At 38.3% G+C, this 20,978-nt stretch overlaps 1 protein-coding gene across 4 annotated transcripts; it reads right to left on the minus strand.

Annotated features, from left to right (window-relative positions):
- Positions 1–414: 414 nt before the first annotated feature.
- ZNF214 (zinc finger protein 214) lies at positions 415–17,460 on the minus strand. Of its 4 annotated transcripts, none has more exons than XM_032853354.1 (5): positions 17,233–17,460; positions 16,779–16,837; positions 16,143–16,231; positions 4,429–4,587; positions 415–3,311 (listed from the first exon to the last, which is right to left on the minus strand). In XM_032853354.1, the coding sequence occupies exons 2-5, from the start codon at positions 16,793–16,795 to the stop codon at positions 1,627–1,629; spliced, it is 1,950 nt and encodes a 649-aa protein (XP_032709245.1). In that variant the 5' UTR covers positions 16,796–16,837; positions 17,233–17,460; the 3' UTR covers positions 415–1,626. The 4 variants fall into 4 exon arrangements, with proteins under 4 accessions (XP_032709245.1, XP_032709247.1, XP_032709246.1 ...); XM_032853356.1 differs by having other exon boundaries at positions 16,143–16,226; positions 17,233–17,249; XM_032853355.1 differs by lacking the exon at positions 16,779–16,837.
- Positions 17,461–20,978: the final 3,518 nt, after the last annotated feature.

The following is a 20,978-nucleotide window of genomic DNA, read 5'->3' on the forward strand; positions in this document are numbered from 1 at the left end:
CTAAGATGGTTTTTATATTGTTTTTTTCTAAAATCTAGTGAACATATATATGTTTAGCTCAGGTAAAATATCTTCATTTCTCTGATCATTGATTCTATTCAATATTCTTTTAACTTTCTTAGAAACACCTTTAATTCCTACATTAGATCTCCATTCTTTGTACTTCCTGTCTTTTCTCATTATTTCCTTCTCATTATCCTTTTTGTATACACTGAAGATGAATCTCAAGTTCATTCATTACAGTATTTGATATTCTGCAGTGCCAATTCTGCTTCTGTTGCCTTTAACTTTGATCCGTTTTAAATTTCCCTGTAGTCCTTCATTGTTTTTTGTTTTAGAGGTTCTTCTCTACTTACTGATTTCTGCTCTAGTTTTACTGAATTCAGTTTTTTTTTTTTTTTTGTAATGCTACTCAAGACACCTGTTTTTTTTAAATTTCTTCAGGAGACTGAAATAGCTAATTTTCAGGGCTGTCAGGTTTTAACTCTTCACGGTAGTGTTCTTTCTTTGGTACTGCAATTCCCTGTTATTTCCCGAACAAGTCCACTTAATTTAGTATCTCTTGGGCAATGATGTCTAAACATATTTATATTATCAATAGTTAGGACTTGTATATTCCCGCTGACTCCACTCCATTTTTACAATGGCCAGATTCTCTCTTCTTCCATAATTAGGTTTTAGTTCAGTTTTGCACATAGCTTTGAGTTTAGTTCTGCTTTCAGCAGCTATTTCTCTATTCTCTCTCTCTTCTAAGAATAAATCAGTCTACTGCTTAAATATCTAATTATGAACAGATGGAGTATCTTCAGTTTCCTGACAATTCACTTCTATTAGCTTTTACTGACATCTTTCACACCCTACTTAGAGACATTAAATATTGTATTTCTTGTTACATGGTATCTGAAGCTATGAATCAATGTGGAATCCTGGGAAGAAGGATGTGAGAGTGTGCTATGATAACCTGAAAGTGCAGCACCCCTGCAAAAGATGGTTCCTGACTTTTCTGGCTGACAGAGATAACATCTCTACAACATCCTGTCTCAGGTGAAGGATCATGCAGTACTTCCCTATCTTATGTCATAAGCAATCAAATTGTCCTGCCTTGTAATTTAATTCTTCCACATTTAAGCAATAGGTTATCTACCAGTTTGAGTTTGAGGTTTTGTGTGTGTTCTTCTTGTGGCTTCCTAGGAACTTTACAGAGGAGTCAGGATGCTGTTTCATAGCTAGCTAGCCAATTTGCATTAAAAAAAAAAAAGTAAATGTCTCAAAGTCAGTGAAAAGATAGAGTTGAATATACAGTGTGATTTCACTCACATGAAAATGCACACAAAAAAGGCTAGAACAAAACAGGATGAAGAGTTTTCTTCTTGAATCTTTCATATATTTTATAATGGATATGTATAATAGAAAAAGTAAATACACTTTCATTTTAAATATATAGGCATCCTCCTAAGGATTTCTTCTTGAACCAAATGATTCTTAGTGGGAGTTGGGGGAAACTAGAAATGTTGCTTGGGATTATTTGGGTTTATTTATAGACTTTTCTTCCCCGCAGCATTTATTGGGCTGAATGTTAAGCTTTGATTAAAGTGGTTAACTAAGTAAATGTAATTATAAGGTTTCTCATGTGTGATTATTGTGAAGATGAGAATTTTGATCAAATCCCTTATAATACTCATGGCATTTATGAGGTTTCTCTCCTATGTGGACTCTTTGATGAATTCGAAGAGCTGAGCTATGACTGAAACCCTTGCCGCACTTAGTGCATTGATAAGGCTTCTCTCCTGTGTGCACTCTCTGATGAATGTGAAGATTAGAGCTGTGACTAAAGCCCTTTCCACAATCATCACATTTATAGGGTTTTTCTCCTGTGTGGACTCTCTGGTGAATGAGAAGGTGGGAACGCTGACTGAATCCCTTACCACACTGTTCACATTTATAGGGCTTCTCTCCAGTATGTACTCTTTGATGAGTATGAAGCTTCGAACTCTTGCTGAAGCCCTTCCCACATTCATGACAAGTATAGGGTTTCTCCCCAGTATGGACCCTCTGATGAATACGAAGATCAGAGCTATGACTAAAGTCCTTGCCACAGTCGTCACATTTATAAGGCTTCTCTCCTGTATGTACTCTCTGATGAATTTGGAGATTTGAGCGCTGGGTAAAGCCCTTACCACAGTTATCACATTTATAGGACTTCTCTCCCGTGTGGACTAACTGATGAATCCGAAGATTTGAACTCTGACTGAAGCCCTTGCCACACTCATCACACTTATATGGTTTCTCTCCTGTGTGGACTCTCTGATGAACATGAAGTACTGAACTCCGACTAAAACTCTTACCACACTGATCGCACTTAAAAGGCTTCTCTCCTATGTGAAGTCTCTGGTGAATCTGAAGTAATGAATTTCTACTGAGGTCCTTATTACACTCAGATTTATAGAGTTTCTCTTCTGTGTGGACTCTTTGATGACTGTGAAGACTAGAGATCTGACTGAAGCTCTTACCACACACGTGGCATATGTAAGAGACCTCCCCTGTATAGACCCTCTGATGAAAGTGAACACCTAAGCTTTGCCTGAAGTTACTGTCAACTTCATCACATCCATACAGCTTCTTACCTATGTGAATTCTTGGATGTCTGTACAAGTTTGATCTCTGAGAGAAGCATGCTGTGCTGATAGAGCATTGAAAGAACTTTTCTCCACGTTGATTTCTCTTGTGGAGAACACACTGTGAGTTCCAATAATAAATTTCTTTACATTTATTACATCCACAGTATTTCTCTTCCACAGAGTTTTTCAGTAGGTCATGTTGACATAGTTCCTCAGTGTACTCTGGAAGGGCTTCTACTGTTGGTACATAAGAATGCTGAACTATGAGCTTCTGTTCTTTTTCCACAGAGAGATTTTTCCTAGATATGCCAAGATGGCATCTGCTTCCTTGAAAACCACGTAAATCATTCACATAGATTTCTCTAGCATAGTCTTCATGGGTATGTTTTGTTTCTAAGGACTGCCAAGGTATAAACTTTGTATATTTTAAGTTCCTGGGACTTTTGCCTTCAAAAGTTAATTCACAGTTCCCATTCTGTGGTACTTGGGTGGAGAGTATTAACCATTCCTGATGGTGGGAAAGATCTTGTTGCTTTAGGTCTTTCAAAACTATTCCTTGGATGGTTTCCACATAGTTTCTATTCTCATATATCTGAGTCCTGGCATTCCTCCAGCCTTGCCAGCAGGGAAGATTTTCATGTTTTAAGTATCTAAATCTTTCTTCTTGGGGTTTGTAGCTCTCTTTCCAGTTTCCTAGAATAAGCAGATAATCCATTGGTGAGATAAATGTGGTTTTTAAAAATTTCCAAGTATCTCAAGCATTGACTTCCAGAATTACAGGAATAAATGTGTGGGTGGGAATGGGAAAGGATTATGCTTAGGCTGCTCCATATTTCGTCTGAAATTCATACGTTTGTTCATTCATATATATACATTCATTCACTTATTCAGACATGCTGTAGATGTATCTTGAGCATCTGCTACTTATCAAGTACTGTTAGAAATAAACAAGTAAGGCTGACTGTTTTATGGAAATCATCTTAAAAACAGATTTAATTAGATTACTCTGTTTGGAGCATTATTTTAAGAAATAAAATATTGTTTCTATTTTTTTGTTCTAGCAGAGTGTGACCGGTTGTGTGAAAAAATGGCTGCATTAACTCTGTACCTCTGGGTGTTCCCCTTCCATGCTGACTTTAGCTTGGCTATACAATTTGGTTTAATGGGACGATAGCAAAAGTGATACAAACAGAGACTTGAAAGTGCCTGTGTACTTGGAGCTTGCCCTCTTTTTGCTAGTTTTGAAAATTCTATGACCACCACCACGTAAACAAGCCTGGGCTAGCCTGCTTGAAGAGCGACATATGGTCAACACATTCCCATTATCCCCACTGCTACCAACCAACTCCCAGACATCTAAGTCTGACTGTCCAGCCTCATCACAAACCATCCAGCCCCAATCAGATCACTCTGTGATAGAAGATCCATCTAACCAATTAGAATCATGAAAAATAATGTTTTAAGTCACTAAGTTTGGGGTAGAGTTTGTTATACAGCAAAAGCTAACTTGTATAAATAGTATGAAGAGAGAACAAATTTAGGACCACACAAAATAGATGTGTAGAGGTCTGCATTTTAAGTGTAATCCAGAAAATGAGTAAGAATAAAAATCACAAATACCTATTAATTACATAGCCTAGGTGTCTTGGGAGATGTCTTGCTCTATCTTCTGTCATCTGATTTATGACCCATTTCTGAGGGTCATATTCCTTCTATCTCAATACAATACCTAGATAAAGAACCAAAATACTCAACAAAACTGGTTCCAGAGGATACTAATTCTGTTACCTAAGAGCTGGGATAACTTTACCTACTGACATGACATTTGTGTAGTTCTCCCACATGACCTCTCTATAGAGCTTTTTTTGAGAAGAATCCAGGAATCTCCATTCCTCCCAAGTAAAAATAACAGTCACATCTTCAAATGTTACTGCCATCTGGTCAAAGATCAGGTTTTCCAAGAAGAGACCTAAGGGAGAAGACGGACAAGGAAACAGCCATTCAGCAGGTAACATAAATGACAAATGAAATCAAAAAAGAAAGAACTTCAGTAATGAAATAAACAAGAAAAGTAAGAGGATACTTAATAATGGGGATGGCTAAATAATGTATTTAGTCACTGAAGCCCATCACAGTCATAAGAAACATATAATAGCATCTGTCTGCTAACCACTGGGCTAAGGACTTCACATATACTTTGTAATCCTCACAGCAACCTTCTCTTATAGATACTATTATTATCCCGATTTTTAAAAAATGAGTAAGTAATGGTTGAAAAAGATTAAGTCAATTGATCCCCCAATACTTTTTATTCTGGAAATGTTCATCTTCCTGCTCCAATCTGGGCTGGCTATTCTTTAGTGCTCCATTTTCAAGATCATATACTTCTTTTTCCCTTTTGTGATTTACTCCATTAATTGGGAGGTATATGCCCAAATGAGTTCATACTTATGAATGTTAATTTCATGGCCACTGAAAAAAAGAAAAGGTGAGAAACAAGCTAAAGTTTTCTTCAGGACACACATTTGGTTTAAAGGAGAATGTCCAAGCTTGCTTAGTGTCCTTATCATCACTCACAAGTGGCTGGGTATCAAATTCAAGAGTGAAAAGAATTTTTCTCAGAATTGCTTCACTGTTTGTATGCCTTCATTGTTGTTTCTAAGACCTTTTTTTCTTTAATTCTCATTCCTTTGTGAGCAACTTTTTCTTTGCTCTCTGTAAATATTTTAGGGTACTCTTTTGACTGGCCCTCTGCCTCCAATGGTATGGATACATCTTCTTCTTCTCTGTAGTTCAAAGGGTTTATCAAATCCTTCTTGTGCTTATTCCCCTGTGAAGCATTCCAGGATGTAAAGTCTTTAGCCCTATGAGGCTCTTACCACCGTTCTGCCTCTTGCTTTCCAAGTGTGTGTGTGTGTGTGTGTGTGTGTACGCGCGCGCGTGCACGTGTGCGTGCGTGTTTTAGGAAGTTATTTATTTATTTATTTATTCATTGAGAGAGCGTACACACAGGGATTTGTGGGGATGCAGAGGAAAAGGGAGAGAAAATCCCAAGACTCCGGGCTAAGTATGGAGCCTGAGGTGAGGCTAGATCCCACCACCCCAAGATCATGACCTGAGCTGAAATCAAGAGCCAGATGCCCAACTGCCTGAGGCACCCAGGCATCCCTTCCAAGTTTTTGTTGAAATTCCTTATTTTCTGATGGCTCCTTATTTCATCATTGAAGATTCAGACAGTTTTTAGTTTCTTATTACCATCATGAAGTTTTAGAAAAAAGAGATAAATATATGTATTCAAACCGCCCAAAAATTATTCTTTTAGTGGAGAGAACACCTCATAAATAGGTTATTTGACAAACTGATTTCATTTTTTGATGACATTCTCAATTCTAAAGTTCAATTAAGAATGTTTAGTAAATACTATGAATAAAGGAAATTGGTAGATTTCATGGAGGAAAACCTAGAATATCATGACTACCAAATCATTATAATCATAGCAGTTAAATATTATCAAGAAGTTATGTGAAAAGGGCTGTTATTTATTATCACAATAATCCTCTAAGGTATAATTATCAATACTAAAGGAATAAGGAAACCAACATTTAGCAAGATTAAGTAACTTGGACAAGGTCATGCAGTTACAAAATAGTGGCCTACCTACTAAGTCAAGTCAGAGAAGTCAAAAACAACTTGGTAAAGGATTGTAAATCAAGATTTCCATGTTTATCCTTATTGTGTTAGCAAAAGGACAAAAGGAAGATGTACTGAAATATTCAAGGATTCAAAATATACCACCCACATACTGCTTTCCAAATAAACTACATGAAAATCCATGTGTAAACAATGAAGTACTAAGCACAAATGACAATTCAAGAAGGAGAAAATACAATGCTATTTTTAAATGTTTATAAATGTTAAAAACTCAGAATATAGTAAGTCTATTTTAACACATACAAATGAAATTATAAATAAAATCAGAAAAGAAAAATGGGATGTTTAGATTCCCAGAAGACAAGACTGAAAACTGGAGTCAGAACAGAAAATAAATGAACTCACTGGTTCCTTATTTTGTAAAAAGTACAGAAAAATAAAACTCAGCCTGTTGTTACTGGCTTTGTTATTTTTTAAATATTTAAGAATTTATTTAAAAATTATACTAGAGGGGCACCTTTGTGGCTCAGTCAGTTAAGTGGCTAACTCTTGATTTCAGCTCAGGTCATGACCCCTGGGTCCTGGGATGAAGCCCTACCTCAGGCTACATGCTCAGTGAGAAGCCAGCTTGAGGATTCTCTCCTCCAGCCCTTTCCCTCTCTCCCTCTACCCATCCCCTTGCTTGTGCATGTTCTCTCTCTCTCAAATAAATAAATCTTAAAATATATACTAGAGATTGAGTCCAGTTGCTCTCCCAAAAATAAATTCATAAAATTTTAAAATAATTCTGAAGTAATATAAATAAAAACTGAAAGCCTACTCTCCCCAAATAACTTGAGAAGTAACCAGGATATTTTTTACTGTCCTTTCTGACTTTTTTTCATGCATACCCACAAACATACATACCCCACTGACATTTTTTTCTTAACTAAGACATGATAATTCTGGTTTGCATTTTTCACATAATACATAATGTACAACTTCACATTTCAGTACATATGTCTATTTTATTTGTGGTGGTTTTAAAATACATCCACAAATTATTTGAATATAATAATACTATATTCAAGAGGTATAGCCAGTTCCCCACCCTTCAAGCATGGGCTAGACTTAAGGACTCACTTCTAATGAATTTTATATAAAAAACAGAAGAGTAAGAAGTAATGCTGTGCAACTTTCAAAACTAGCTCTTAAAGGCACTGCAGCTTCCACCTCGCCCATTTTCTTAGATCACTCACTCTTGGAGAAACCGCCTTCCATGTGGTAAGAATACTTAGGAGTCCTGTGAAGATGCCATGTGGCAAGGAACTGAGGCCTTCTGTCCTCTGAGAAATGAGGCATCCTGCCAACAGTCACATGGTGAACCATCTTAGCAGAGGATTCTCCAGCCCCGTGAAGCCTGCCAATATCTGCAGTCCGGCTGACAGCTTGACTGCAGCCTCATGAGAGACCCTGAGCTAGAACCACACAGCTACACTGCTCCCAGCTTCCTGGGAGATAATGAGATATTATTAGGAGTGACAAAATAAATTTGTGTTATTTTAAACTGCTAAATGTAACTTACTATGCAATAAATATTGTTCTAGCAAACATTCTATTAGAGTTTAATTACTATTACAAATTGTTTTAGAAAACAAAGTGAAAGCTGCTAGCTATGTGGCTAGTGTAATCTTGACTCCAAGACCAGATAAAGACAATACAAAAAAGTTAGATTATAATCCCATTTGTAAATTTTATAAATCTATAATAATCCTAAATAAAATATTAGATAATTGAATTCAGAAGTACTTTAAATTATGCATCATGGTCAAGCATCATTATAGGAAGGAAGGACAGTTCAATATGAGAAAATCTATCAATATTATTTATTAATAGACTACAGAAGAAAACCATAATTAACTGATGAAGAGAAATCAAGTGATAAAGTTCATAATGTTCAACACCTTTATATGGTCTTTTTTTTTTAACAATTTTATTTATTTTTATTTATTTGAGAGAGAGAGAGAGAGCAGGAGAGGGGAGAAGGCCAGAGGGAGAAACAGACTTCTCAAGGAGCTGGGAGCCTGATGCGGGACTCAGGACGTGAGTTGAAGGCAGTCACTTAATCAACTGAACCACCCAGGTGCCCCCCTTTATATGGTCTTTAAAAACTTTTAGCAAAGTAGGAATAAAAAACCCTCTTAATTGATAAAGTTTACATATTAGGAAACTATATCAAACATTAAGCTGAATGGACAAACTTTGTGTTTCTTTTATTATGGTAAACAAGTTAAGAGTGACTCCAGTCACCACTGCTTTCAACATAGTATCAAAGGTCTGATAAACACTGTAAGAAAATGAAACGAGGCATAAGGATTAGAAGTAAATAAAAAAATGTAACTATTTGCATATATTATGGCAATCTACCTAGAAAAACCAAGAGTACATAGATAAACCTTAAAATAAACAGAGCTCAGCAAAATTACCAGATACAATAAAGCGTAACAACCACTAGAAAATGGGGGACACCATTCACCAAAAGCAAAACAAAAACCAAAAAAACCACTATCTTAACCAAGAATATAAAGAACTCTTGGAAGATAACATTTAAATTCGAGTACGCAGAAAGAAGACTTAAATAAAAGGAAAGGCGTACTTCCATGTTCTTGGATGGGTTGAATTAAATTCAGTATACCACCCCATCAAATTCCAACTGGATTTTTTTGAGGAACACAATATACTTTTCCCCTAAAATTTACAGGGAAAGAAAAGAAGAATATAATATACTTAAGTAAACCAAGCAGGAAGACTTGCGCTGCCAAACAGTGACACACCGCCAAACTACAACAGTAAAATGAGAACTGACAAATAGACCAGTAGAACAGCATGGAAGATTCAGACTGTGCTTGTTTATATACAACACATTAATAATGAAGATGGCATTAAAAATAAAAGTTAAGAATGGATTATTTACTAAATGGTGTTGTGATAACTGAGTAACTATATGAGAAAAAATAAAAGTGGATTCCAACTTAGTATCATATACAATGTAGACACTAGATGGATTAAACACTTCAAGTGGGGGGCACCTGGATGGCTCAGTTGGTTAGGCATCTGCTTTCAGCTCAGGTCATGATGCCAGAGTCCTGGGATAGAGCCCCACATCAGGCTCCCTGCTCAGCGGGGAGCCTGCTTCTCCCTCTCCCTCTCCCTCTCCCTCTGCCTGCTGCTCCCCCTGCTTGTGCTGTCTCCCAAATAAATAAAATACTTTTTTTAAAAGGGAAAAGTATAGAGTAAACAAAAGAACATGGAGTTGAAAAACATTTATCATTCTGAAATGAATCCAAGTGCCAGTTTGTTGGAAGAAAAATAGATATATTACCAGCTAGCTAACCAAAGGGGAAAAAAGGAGTGAGCATAAATAGAAAAAAAAGTTAGAACTGACATTAGGGAAATGGCAACAGGTAAAATTCAACTGAATGTTACGTGGGCACCTTCCACAGCTCTTTAAAAATAAATCTTAATAGGAAGGTTTTTTTTTTTTTTCCTAGAAAACCACTCAATATGTCATAAAGAGAAAAAACCTGAACTGGTCAGTTTTATGAAAGAAATTATCAAAGAACTATGACCTTCAAAAATAACCAACCCAAAGATTTTCTTACATAAATTCTTTCAAATTTTCAAGGAACAGACTTGGAGTTATTAAATTGTTCCAAACATATAGAAAAACTATCAAAATTTTTAAAACATTCAGGAAAACACTGAGACAGTAAAAGTCAGAAAACTATATATCTATACTGTATTATTAATGAATATTGGCACAAACTTCAAGAGTAAATAAAGGAAAATACAAAGCTAATAAAATCCAGCAACACCTATATTTATACTGTCACAGAACTAATTACTCCAAAATGTGGTGGCTTCACACAAAAATAATTATTTTTCACAATTTCTCTGGGTCAGAAATTCAGGAATGACCTGGGCAGTTCTAGCTCAGATCCCTCATGAGACTGTTGAGTAGTGGCTTGAGTGGGATGGAGGATTCACTTCCAGGGTGGCTCATTCACAGGGCTGGAAGGCTGGTTGTGACTGTTGATGGAAGGTATCCATTTCTTTGCACTTGGTTATTGTGGCCAGGGCTACCTCTCAACATGGAGGCAAGCAAAAGCTATATCCTTTCTATGACTTAGCTTTGGAAGTCACATAGCATCACTTACACTGTACTCTACTGGTTGAGGTGATCACAAACCCCAGCCAGATTTGAGAAGTGGGGACATAGATCCTACTTTTTGGTGGGAAGATTAAGTCACATTGTAAGACAAGCATTAAGAGTCAGATATGTTATAGGTGTGGCCATCTTTGGAAAATGCAAACGCAATCTGCCATAATACCAAAGCATATTATAGCATGACGGAGTGGTGGTTTATTCCAAAAGGTAAAGAAAGATCCAAATGAAGAAATCCATTAACTATAAACTGTCACAATAATGTCAAATAAGAAAAGTTATATATTTTAATCACTGCCAAAAAAGTACTTCTTAAAATGCAACATGGGTCCTTCATTTAAAACTACAAAGCAAGTTAGCAAAACAAAGACATGCAACTATTTCAAATCCAAATATAAGACATTCAAAGCATTCCCATTAAGACTGGGAACTCAACAAAGATACTGCAAATTCACTATTTTTAAACCACTAATGAAAGCACTTGACAATACAAGTAGACAATTATATGGTTGTACATAGGAAACCCAAGAAAACCAACTGAAAATCATTAGTAATTATAAGCAAAGTCAATGTCCCAGAAATTTTTTTTTTTAAGATTTTATTTATTTGAAAGACAGAAATCACAAGTAGGCAGAGAGGCAGATAGAGAGAGAGGGGGAAGCAGGCTCCCTACTGAGCAGAGAGCCCGATGCGGGCCTCGATCCCAGGACCCTGAGATCATGACCTGAGCCGAAGGCAGAGGCTTTAACCCACTGAGCCACCCAGGTGCCCAATGTCCCAGAAATTTTAATATTAGATTTGTACCCTAGAGAAACTTACACATGTATACCAAAAGATATGTACAATAACATTTTCAGCATAACTGCTGTAAGAACGAAACACTAGAAGCAATACAAAAGGCCCAACAACAGTAGGATGGATAAATAAGTTGTCATTCTGTGAAACAGTACATAGCTGTGAAAAAGCTATATATACATACAAAAAAGCTATAGCTACATTTGTATAGCTACAAATCAAGAAGCCAATCACAGTGATTCCATTTATATAAAACTAAGGAATAATAAACACATTTAAGATAGCAGTTGCCTCTTTAGGAAAAGGAGGGAATGAAATTGTGGGGTCAGCAGGGGGGTGCTTTTCAAAATATTTGCTGGTCTAGAGGGTAGGTGTTCATGTTATTTTAAATTATGCATAATATTTTAATATATTCTTTTGCATGCATGTAATGCATCACAAGTTCAAATTAACTGACCATATAAAATACAATTAACGTAATTTAGAAAGTTCAGACATATACTCATTAAAAGGTATTTTAACTGACTGAACCACCCAGGAGCCACTTTTAAAATGTATTTTTAAAATGACATGTACGGGGTGCCCAGGTGGCTCAGTCAGGGTTAAACGTCTGCCTTTGGCTGGGGTCATGATCTGAGTCCTGGGATAGAGAGCCCTGCATCAGGCTCCCTGCTCAGCGGGGAGTCTGCTTTTCCCTTGCCCCCCCCCACCCATGCTTGTTCTCTCTCTCAAATAAATAAAAATAAATAAATAAATTTTTAAAATAACATTTACAATAGCAACTAAAAAATATAAATTCTGGGGTGCCTGGGTGGCTCAGATGGTTGCAAGTCTGCTTTCAGCTCAGGTCATGATCTCGAGATCTTGGGATTGAGCCTCACATTAGGCTCCCAGCTCAGTGGGGTATCTGTTTCTCCCTCTCCCTCTGCTGCTCCCCCTTCTTGTACCCTCTCTGCCTTTTTCTCAAATAAATGAATAAATCTTTAAATCTATTTTTAAATCTTTAAATATACACATTTATATATAAATATGTGTATGTGTGTATATATATATAGATAGATTCCTACGTACTTAACAAAAACACTTAGAACACAGATAAATGTAGCTTTTGAATTTAGAAAACACTCCTCAATCTTTGGTAGGAAAAATAAACATAATTTTGTCATCACTAAACTTACTTACATTTTCAAAGATACAACAGGTTTGGGGGAGGGTATTTTCAAGTACTTTTGTGAGAAAAAGGAAAAGTGTTAAAAAGAAATAACGAGAGGAGACTAACCCAATGGTATATTAAAACTCTGTAGCTCTTAAAAAAAAAAAAAAAAGAACTCTGTAGCTCTAATTATAACACCATGAGGCTGACACAGAAATAGAGAAGATCAATATAAAAGAATAGAAATCTGAAAGTGGACCTAAATATAGCAGTGAATTCTAAACATGGTAAAGGTAATAGTAAATTTGTGAGGATAAGATAGGTTATATAATTAATGATACTGGAACATCTGACTAGCCATTGTCAAAAAAAAAAAAAAAGGCTAGATGCCCTGTCTCAATTCTTATGTCTTAGTTGACTAGAGAAAGTTGTATCAGATATGCATTATATTTTAACAATAACTAACATAATAGCAACCATTGTTAGTGATTCTGTTTGTCAGGCACTGTGCTGGTTTTTACATGTTTGCATCTCAACCCTAGAAAGTTCTATTTCCCCACTTCAGAATTGAGAAACTGGTTAAGTAATGCAGTCTAGTTCACATAACTCAGAAGTGGTAGAGGCAATGAAACAAGGTTAGATAATGGGTCCAGAGCCATTAAGCTAGACTAAAAAAAATACTGAAAAGTTAATATATTCGGTATCTAAAACTTATTATAAGAAACTTTTACTTTCTTTTTTTCCCACAATGAGCCATCTTCCTTTTCTTTATTCCTAAATGTGGAAAAAGGCTAAATTCCTCTGCATTTTCCATTAAGCACACTACATATAAAGGAACAAAATTAAATACACTTGGATAGCAGTATAAGAATTGAGAGATGGCCCTCTGCCTGCTGCTCTGCCTACTTGTGCTCTCTCTCAATCTCTGTCAAATAAATTAAAAAAAAAAAAAAAGAATTGAGAGATGGGTTCACAAAACAGGACAGCCCCAAGAGTGGTCTGTATATACACTTGTGTATGTGTGTGGGTATGTTAAAAAATTTAGTAATTTGATATATAAATATGTAGCACCACAATCAATGGAGAAAGTAAATGCTACTACAAAAATAAGTGGGAGGAAAAATGTTTCACTTCTGTCATTTCTTGCACCAAAATAAATATATGATAGGTTTCAGAGTTAAACTTTTAAAATATTTGAAACTGTAAAAAACAGTTGAGAAAATGAAAGTCATTATGTATTATGTTTGGGGGTGAAGAAGAGCTCCCAAAGCATAATACTATATAAATAAAAAGAAATAAGATTTTGCTTTATACAAATGTGAAACTCATAAAAAACAAAGAAGTCCTTAAAAGCAAAAGGCAAGCAACTAGAGAAATATAGCCTTTAACAAATGGTTTATCTCTTTTATATACAAGGAGAATCTTTTATCAAATAGAAACAAAAAATTTAGTAGGAAAAAAAGTAATGCATGTCAAGAGACATACAATACTTATGTCAAAGAAGGAATGCAAATGACCAGTAAATGTGTGTAAAAAATGGTCAACCTTACTAAAGATTAAAGGGATGCAATTCAAGGCAAAATCTTAAAGATAATACTCAAAGGTGGTAAAAGTTCTGAAAGATAGTATCTTTCCTCAAACGGTTATAAAAGTTCATGTGGGGGATGCCTGGGTGGCTCAGTTGGTTAAGCAGCTGCCTTCGGCTCGGGTCATGATCCCAGGGTCCTGGAATCGAGTCCCACAATGGGCTCCTTGCTCGGCGGGGAGCCTGCTTCTCCCTCTGCCTCTGCCTGCCATTCTGTCTGCCTGTGCTCGCTCTCTCTCCCTCTCTCTCTCTGACAAATAAATAAAATCTTTAAAAAAAAAAAATTCATGTGGTATTTCTAAAAAAAAAAGAACTTAAGTTTTTCAAAAGTCTAAAACATGTTTATATTCCTTAACTCTGTTATCCTGTTTCTCAGAGCATACCTTGAGGATATAAAGAGATACACTAAATAAATTATGTATAAGAATATTTTTTAAAAATTTTAAAGATTATTTATTTGACAGAGAGAGAGAGAGAGAGAGAGAGCATAAGCAGGGGGAATGGCAGGCAGAGGGAGAGGGAGAAGTAGGCTCCCTGCTGAGCAAGGAGCCCAGTAAGGGACTCAATCCCATGACCCTGGGATCATGACCTGAGCTGAAGGCGGATGCTTAACTGACTTAACTGAGCCATCCAGGTGCCCTAAAAATATTTAATAGAAAACTTTATGACAGCAAAATATTGAGAATTACTTAAGTTTTTCCCCCCAAAAAGAAGATTAAAGTACATATGGCTGGAATAAATCCCATATATCTGGAATGGAATGATACATAATTTGAATGGAATACTAAATAGTCATTAAAACTTGGGCTACTGGGGCGCCTGGGTGGCTCAGTGGGTTAAAACCTCAGGTCATGATCCCAGGGTCCTGGGATGGAGCCTGCTTCCTCCTCTGCCTGCCTCTCTGCCTACTTGTGATCTCTGTCTGTGAGATAAATAAATAAAATCTTAAAAAAAAAAAAATCGGGATACTGGGGCACCTGGGTGGCTCAGTGAGTTAAGCCTCTGCCTTCGGCTCAGGTTATGATCTCGGGGTCCTGGGATCGAGCTCCGCATCTGGCTCTCTGCTTGATGGGGAGCCTGCTTCCCTCACCTCTCTGTGTGCTGCTCTGCCTACCTGTGATATCTCTCTTTGTCAAATAAATAAATAAAATCTTAAAAAAAAAAAACCCAACTCAGGCTACCAAAAAATATGTGGAAAAACTGTTAATTGTATTTATATATAATATATATTTAACAATGAAAAATTATACATGTAAAAGCTATCCATACATTCAACAAATATTCAATGAGGGCTTACTACATGCTAGGCATAGTTCTATGTACTGGAAATGTTCTCTGCCCTCATGGAGCTGATTTATCATGTTCAAATTTTTTTAATACATAATCTCTCTACATGCATATATATTAGATTACCTATGTGTCTATATTTGTATGTGTACATATATGTATGTATATGTGTCTATACAGATTATGTATGTATATCAAATATTAGATAAAAGACTATAAGTAAATAGATCCAAACGTCGGTAATGGCTCCCTCTTTTGAAGTGCAGAAGACTGAGTGGTGCACAACAATAAGTAATCAATTAAACGTCAACAGCCTTCCACAATGTGGCCTCACCTTATACATGCATATTTAAATGCTCTACAGTTAGTTACTAGCTCAGTTTTCTTATTTTCCCCTCAATTCCTGCCTGAGACTAAATGATCATCTTCCTGTCTAGAATATCATCCTATTCATGATTTTTCAAACCTGAGCTTCTGTTTCTTTTAAATGCCATTCATTGTGACACTGCTTAATGTATAACTTGAGAAATTATTATTAACCTCATATGGCTTACCTCCCCAACGTTAAGAAAAGACATTCTTATATATTTCCCTATCTCAGAGCATCAAGAACAGTACATATTATACAACAGACCTGGATGACCTGCTGAATAAACGAGTAAACGTTGGAAAAAGAGACTGGGTGGGAGGCGGGGAAATGCTACGTAGGAGGCTTGGAAGCTTCTCAGGCAAGTGAGGAATATTTTCTATTCTGTCTGGTCCATCCATCCCCACTGCTGCTCCCTCTTAACTCCCACCACCCGTGGAGAATTCAGAGGCATTTTATAAAGAAAAGGCAATCCTACTCACCTGGGATCAGACTATGAGGAAAGTACTGAACATTCCTTCCTCTTTCATGCTCCTCTTTTGGGGAAGGGTGGAGTTTTGAGGAGTCTGAGCTGAGGGAGAAGAAAGGAGGAATGAAAGTTTGGGCATATCTTACAGTTCCCAAACTCACTACAATCCCCATATACTGTTCTGTTTCAAGGGCTAGATAGGAGAGTTATGCCAACTGGCACCAAGGACTTTATTTCTGAACCTTTAAAAACTTCAAAGGTACAATTTTAGTTTGGGCATGAAAACAGAATTTGATCTTACCAAGATCCCTCCAGGGATGCAGATGCTCTCTGTGTAATTTAACCGGAATCCCAAGGCTTTCTTAATTATTAACAAGTATATAAAATAATAGAAATGCGACACTTAGTTTCTTTCTAAAAGTATTTTTCTTGTTTTGTTCAATCATCATTAAGTAGAAAGATAGTTCCATTGCTTTCCTGTACTTATTACAATAGAAATACTGGATTTACTATCAGAGTATTAGAACCTTAAAGAAGGGTCCCAGATCTAGCATTCCAAGGACCTGATCAGTCTCAAGTCTATTACTAACCACTTGTAGAACCTGGAAAATGGTTTCTTCTAGACCTCCCAGGGCCTCACTTTCCTCACCTGTAAAATGGGGGCATGAGCCTTTGCTACCCCGGTTCTGCCTTGGTGATCACAGGTCCCTGGGGAAAATGATAAACAGTTAAGAGCTCTCTTTCTCTAGAGAATAAAGGAGAACAAAACAAAAACAAAAACAAAAAACGATTCATGGACGTTTCAAGAGCAGCACAGGTTCGGGCTCCCCCAAGGCGGGCTGCCCGAGTGTTTTTGCGTTCAGACACACAAACCGTGCTCTAGGAGCGGGATCTGCCCGCGCCAGGGCCACGGGTCTGCGCGGCCTCCGCTTCCGCAGCGAAGACGCGCGCGGCCTCCGTCCCACTTCCAGACCCTCGACCCGAGCTCCGCCCCAACACTTTCCAACCCTGAGCACCCCGGCGCCAAGGTCCAAACTACCTCTGTCCTCCTCTCCCCTTCCCCATATTCGGTTTTAACTTGAGTGCGGCCGTGAGGGACCCACCTACACTGGTGTCTTCGGGATTTCTAAGCCAGAGCCGCTTCTCGGCCCCTCACCCTCCCTTTTCTGCCACTCTTTCTTCAGCCACAGCTCTCCCCGCCCTTGTCCGCTTCTGGCTCGGTGCTCCCGAGAGTCCGCGTCACTTATGGAGCCTCTGAGGGGGATGGGACCGGCCAAAATTGACCATCTACACAAACAATGGCCGCAGCCCCGCTAGACCGAAATGGAAGCCCGGGGCCTCGGCATAGACACTAGGACCGTTTCCAGGGAGACGAGAGGGGCGGGGCGGAAAGGAGAGCGCCGGAGAACGTGGCTCCTGATTGGCTGGAAAGCCTCCGGGCGCAGTCCGGCTCTCAGCCTCCAGTTTGCCTGGCAGAAGACCTGTACCCTCCGCTGTCTGAGAAGAGGCTGGGATGCAGCCACCCCAATGCTAACGAAATAGGACTGTTCTAGGAGCTTTTAGGTACCCTGGGAAAGGGACAGGGCTGGGGATTCTGGCCGGTCTCGGAGAATTCCGGGACCCGCAGAACCCGCGAGTGGGGACCCCCCCCCAACAGGAAACCTGGGGGAAACCATTGCTGTCACTTCGCCTTTGCCGGCGAGGGATGCTTGAGCCCGCTTTCCCACGCCTTTGGCGGAATAGGCACCCCACTAGCTCTGGTCCTAGCATTGTCCCTAAACTCGAGGTTGGAGTCGCGCCGCCAGGAAGAGGACCTTTCAAATTCCAGGTTGCTGTTTCCCGGGACCCTCTTGGCTCCTGCTGACTCGGTGGCGGGGTCGCGCTTTCCTCCTCGCCCTTTTCTTGCCAAGTACTGGACTTCTCTGGAGACTGCAGGCTGAGAGGAGAAAGACAAGGTGGGATCGAGGCGGCGCCATAGGAAAGAGCCCCAGAAAGAGATCCAACCACTTGCTCTTCTATTATCTTGTTCAGTGTTCTCTTAGGAAAATGTTTTCATTACCTTAAAGCACTTTTTCTCAAACTTAGGCTGGATCAGTAGTATTCGACTCTTAGGTAAGGAACACTTTTTTAGAAAGTCTTTAAAAGCAAGGGACTCCTTGGATTCTATTCTGACAATACCACCCACTTATGACGTGATCTTGTCTGCATGACAGCCTTTTGGTGTAATCTTTAAAATAGGCACAATAATAGTAACTATTTTACAAGTTTGTTGTTAGAATTAACTGAGTTAATGTCCTTGAAATGTTTAAACCGGTCCCTGGCACATAGGAAGTTATATATATTAACTATGTTTATAGTTCAATGTTTGGCAGAAGTAGGTGGTCCAGAGCCTACCCCTCTGGCCTCCACCAGGAAATGAACACCTGAATTTCTATGACTTCCAAGATCACATTTTGAAAATCATTGTGTGGACCCCTCCCTGGCTTACACATTCAGAGTCTATATGGCACAGTGTTTAAAGAGAGGTTTTGCTTAAAAAAAAAAAAAAGAAAGAAAGAAAGAAAGAAAGAAAGACAGGTTTTGCTGTATAACAGAACTGACTTTAAAAATGGTTGTGTTGGGGGGCACCTGGGTGGCTCAGTGGGTTAAAGCCTCTGCCTTCAGCTCAGGTCATGATCCCAGAGTCCTGGGATCAAGCCCTGCATCAGAGTCTCTGCTCAGCAGGGAGCCTGCTTCCTCCTCTCTCTCTGCCTGCCTCTCCGCCTACTTGTGATCTCTGCCTATCAAATAAATAAATAAAATCTTAAAAAAGAAAAAAGGTTGTGTTGGGGCACATGGGTCGCTCAGTGCGTTAAGCATCTGCCTTCGGCTCAGGTCATGATCTCAGGGTCCTGGGATCAAGCCCCGCATCTGGCTCTCTGCTCAGCCGGGAGCCTTCCTCCCCCTCTCCTTCTGTCTGCTTCTCTGCCTACTTGTGATCTCTCTCTCTCTGTCAAATAAATAAACTCTTAAAAAAAAATGGTTGTGTTACCCATTAGGTGATTTGGGGCAAGTTATTTAATCTTTCACCCCACAGTTTTCTCATCTGTAAGATGAAGATTTTAGTATGGTTAAATTGTTCTAGTTAAGATCCTGAATGCACACATTTTACAGAGAGAGCATGAGCAGGAGAGGCAGAGGGAGAGGGAGAGAGAATCTCAAGCAGACTCTGCACTGAACACAGAGCCTGATGTAGGGTTTGAGGTGGAACTCTTCATGGGGCTCGATCTCATGACCCTGAGATCACAACCCCGAGATCATGATCTGAGTCAAACCAAGAGTCAGATGCTTGCTTAACCCACTTCACCACCCAGATGCCCCTATAGTCTTATTTCTAAAATGTACTTTGAGACTAACAGACTAAACTGTTGTGTATCAGAGGATCTCAGAGATGTGACCAGGTCCCCTGGATTTTAAGCTTTTTTTGAACTTACTCTGAGAAGGAAGTGGACCAGAGTTTTGTTTCAAACAACTGGAATCCTTAAGACCTTTCATCCTAAACACATGTCTTCATCATGTTAAGGTTGGCAAATACTGGGGAAAAATCAGAGCTTTTTCATATAAAAGATAGTGAACGGGTCTCCCATTTTATAAGGTCATTCACAGAAAAGTGCAATAAAAAAATAAAATAAATTTTAAAACTCTCTACTAAAGTTAGATGTGGATCATGGGGGAGAATTGTAATGAGCTCTTCTATTCCCTATGATGTCTGATGTCTGCTTCTCCTAAACCAGAGAACTGAGACTTACGGAGAGAAGTTCAGAGCACTGGTTTAGAAACCTGATGTTGGATCTCTCTCATCCCCTTCTTCATGGGCTAGATAAGAATGTGGAAAACAACATCAGAGCCTAGGTGTGCAGACTTGAAAGTGGGGTTTCTTGAAAAAAGCCTAGACCCTAGTTCTGTGGAACTCTTAAAAGATCTGTATAAATTTACTGGGGTTCTTTGACTCCCAGGAGGCCAAGAAAAAGCTGAAGTTGACTGCCTCCTGTGCTGAGTCTGAGAGATTGTAAGTAGACTAGAAAGCAAGAGGGTTTTATCCAGGTGCCTCAGTAGGAAAATGGCAGGATTCATGCTTCTTACTCAATAGCCAGCTGCCTTAAAGGTTGCCTTGCCTCTTTGTCTTCCCCTGTCTATGGGAGTACTACCACTTAAAATAGTCCATTAACCAGACTTGAACCTCAATGAAATGAAAAACAAATATACAATACGTGTGTGTATAAATATATTTTCAGGGGCGCCTGGATGGCTCAATGGGTTAAGGCCTCTGCCTTCAGCTCAGGTCATGATCCCAGGGTCTCTGCTCAGTGGGGAGCCTTCTTCCTCCACTCTCTCTCTCTGCCTGCCTCTCCACCTACTTGTGATCTCTCTCTGTGTGTCAAATAAATAAATAAAATCTTTATATATATATATATATATATATATGTACACACACATATATGTACTTTTAAAAATAGAAATTTAAAATTAAACATGTCTAAATCTGAATCTATTTACTTATATCTTCCTAATTCATCAATTTAGCAAGTGGATTGAAATGGTCACTTTTGAGACCCAAGAAGTAGCCTAGATAACTTAAATACCCCAAAGCATAGAGGAAAAGAAAGAGATAGAAATAATTTTTAAAAAATGTTAATAGGCTTAAAGAATAGGTCTATGAGACCTAATATGCAGACACAGAAGTCCCAGAAAGAAAAAAAAAAAAAAGAATGGATAGAACTGAAAAAAATGAATGAATAACAAAATAATAGAAAAAGTTTCTGGGCTGAAAAAAAATTTAAAGGTTTGAGTCTGTAATCTAAAGAACTCA

Source organism: Lontra canadensis, unplaced genomic scaffold (genome assembly GCF_010015895.1).
Source record: "Lontra canadensis isolate GAN:19392208 unplaced genomic scaffold, GSC_riverotter_1.0 scaffold7, whole genome shotgun sequence".
Classification (NCBI taxonomy): Eukaryota; Metazoa; Chordata; class Mammalia; order Carnivora; family Mustelidae; genus Lontra; species Lontra canadensis.

What these genes read in the sequence shown, in the direction of transcription:
- ZNF214 (XM_032853354.1), bottom strand. An exon ending in TCCTCATAGTCTGATCCCAG is followed by an intron (nt 4,588 to 16,142) that starts GTGAGTAGGATT and finishes CTTCTCCCTTAG; the next exon opens with GTCTCTTCTTGGAAAACCTG. An exon ending in CACAAATGTCATGTCAGTAG is followed by an intron (nt 3,312 to 4,428) that starts GTAAAGTTATCC and finishes TGCTTATTCTAG; the next exon opens with GAAACTGGAAAGAGAGCTAC.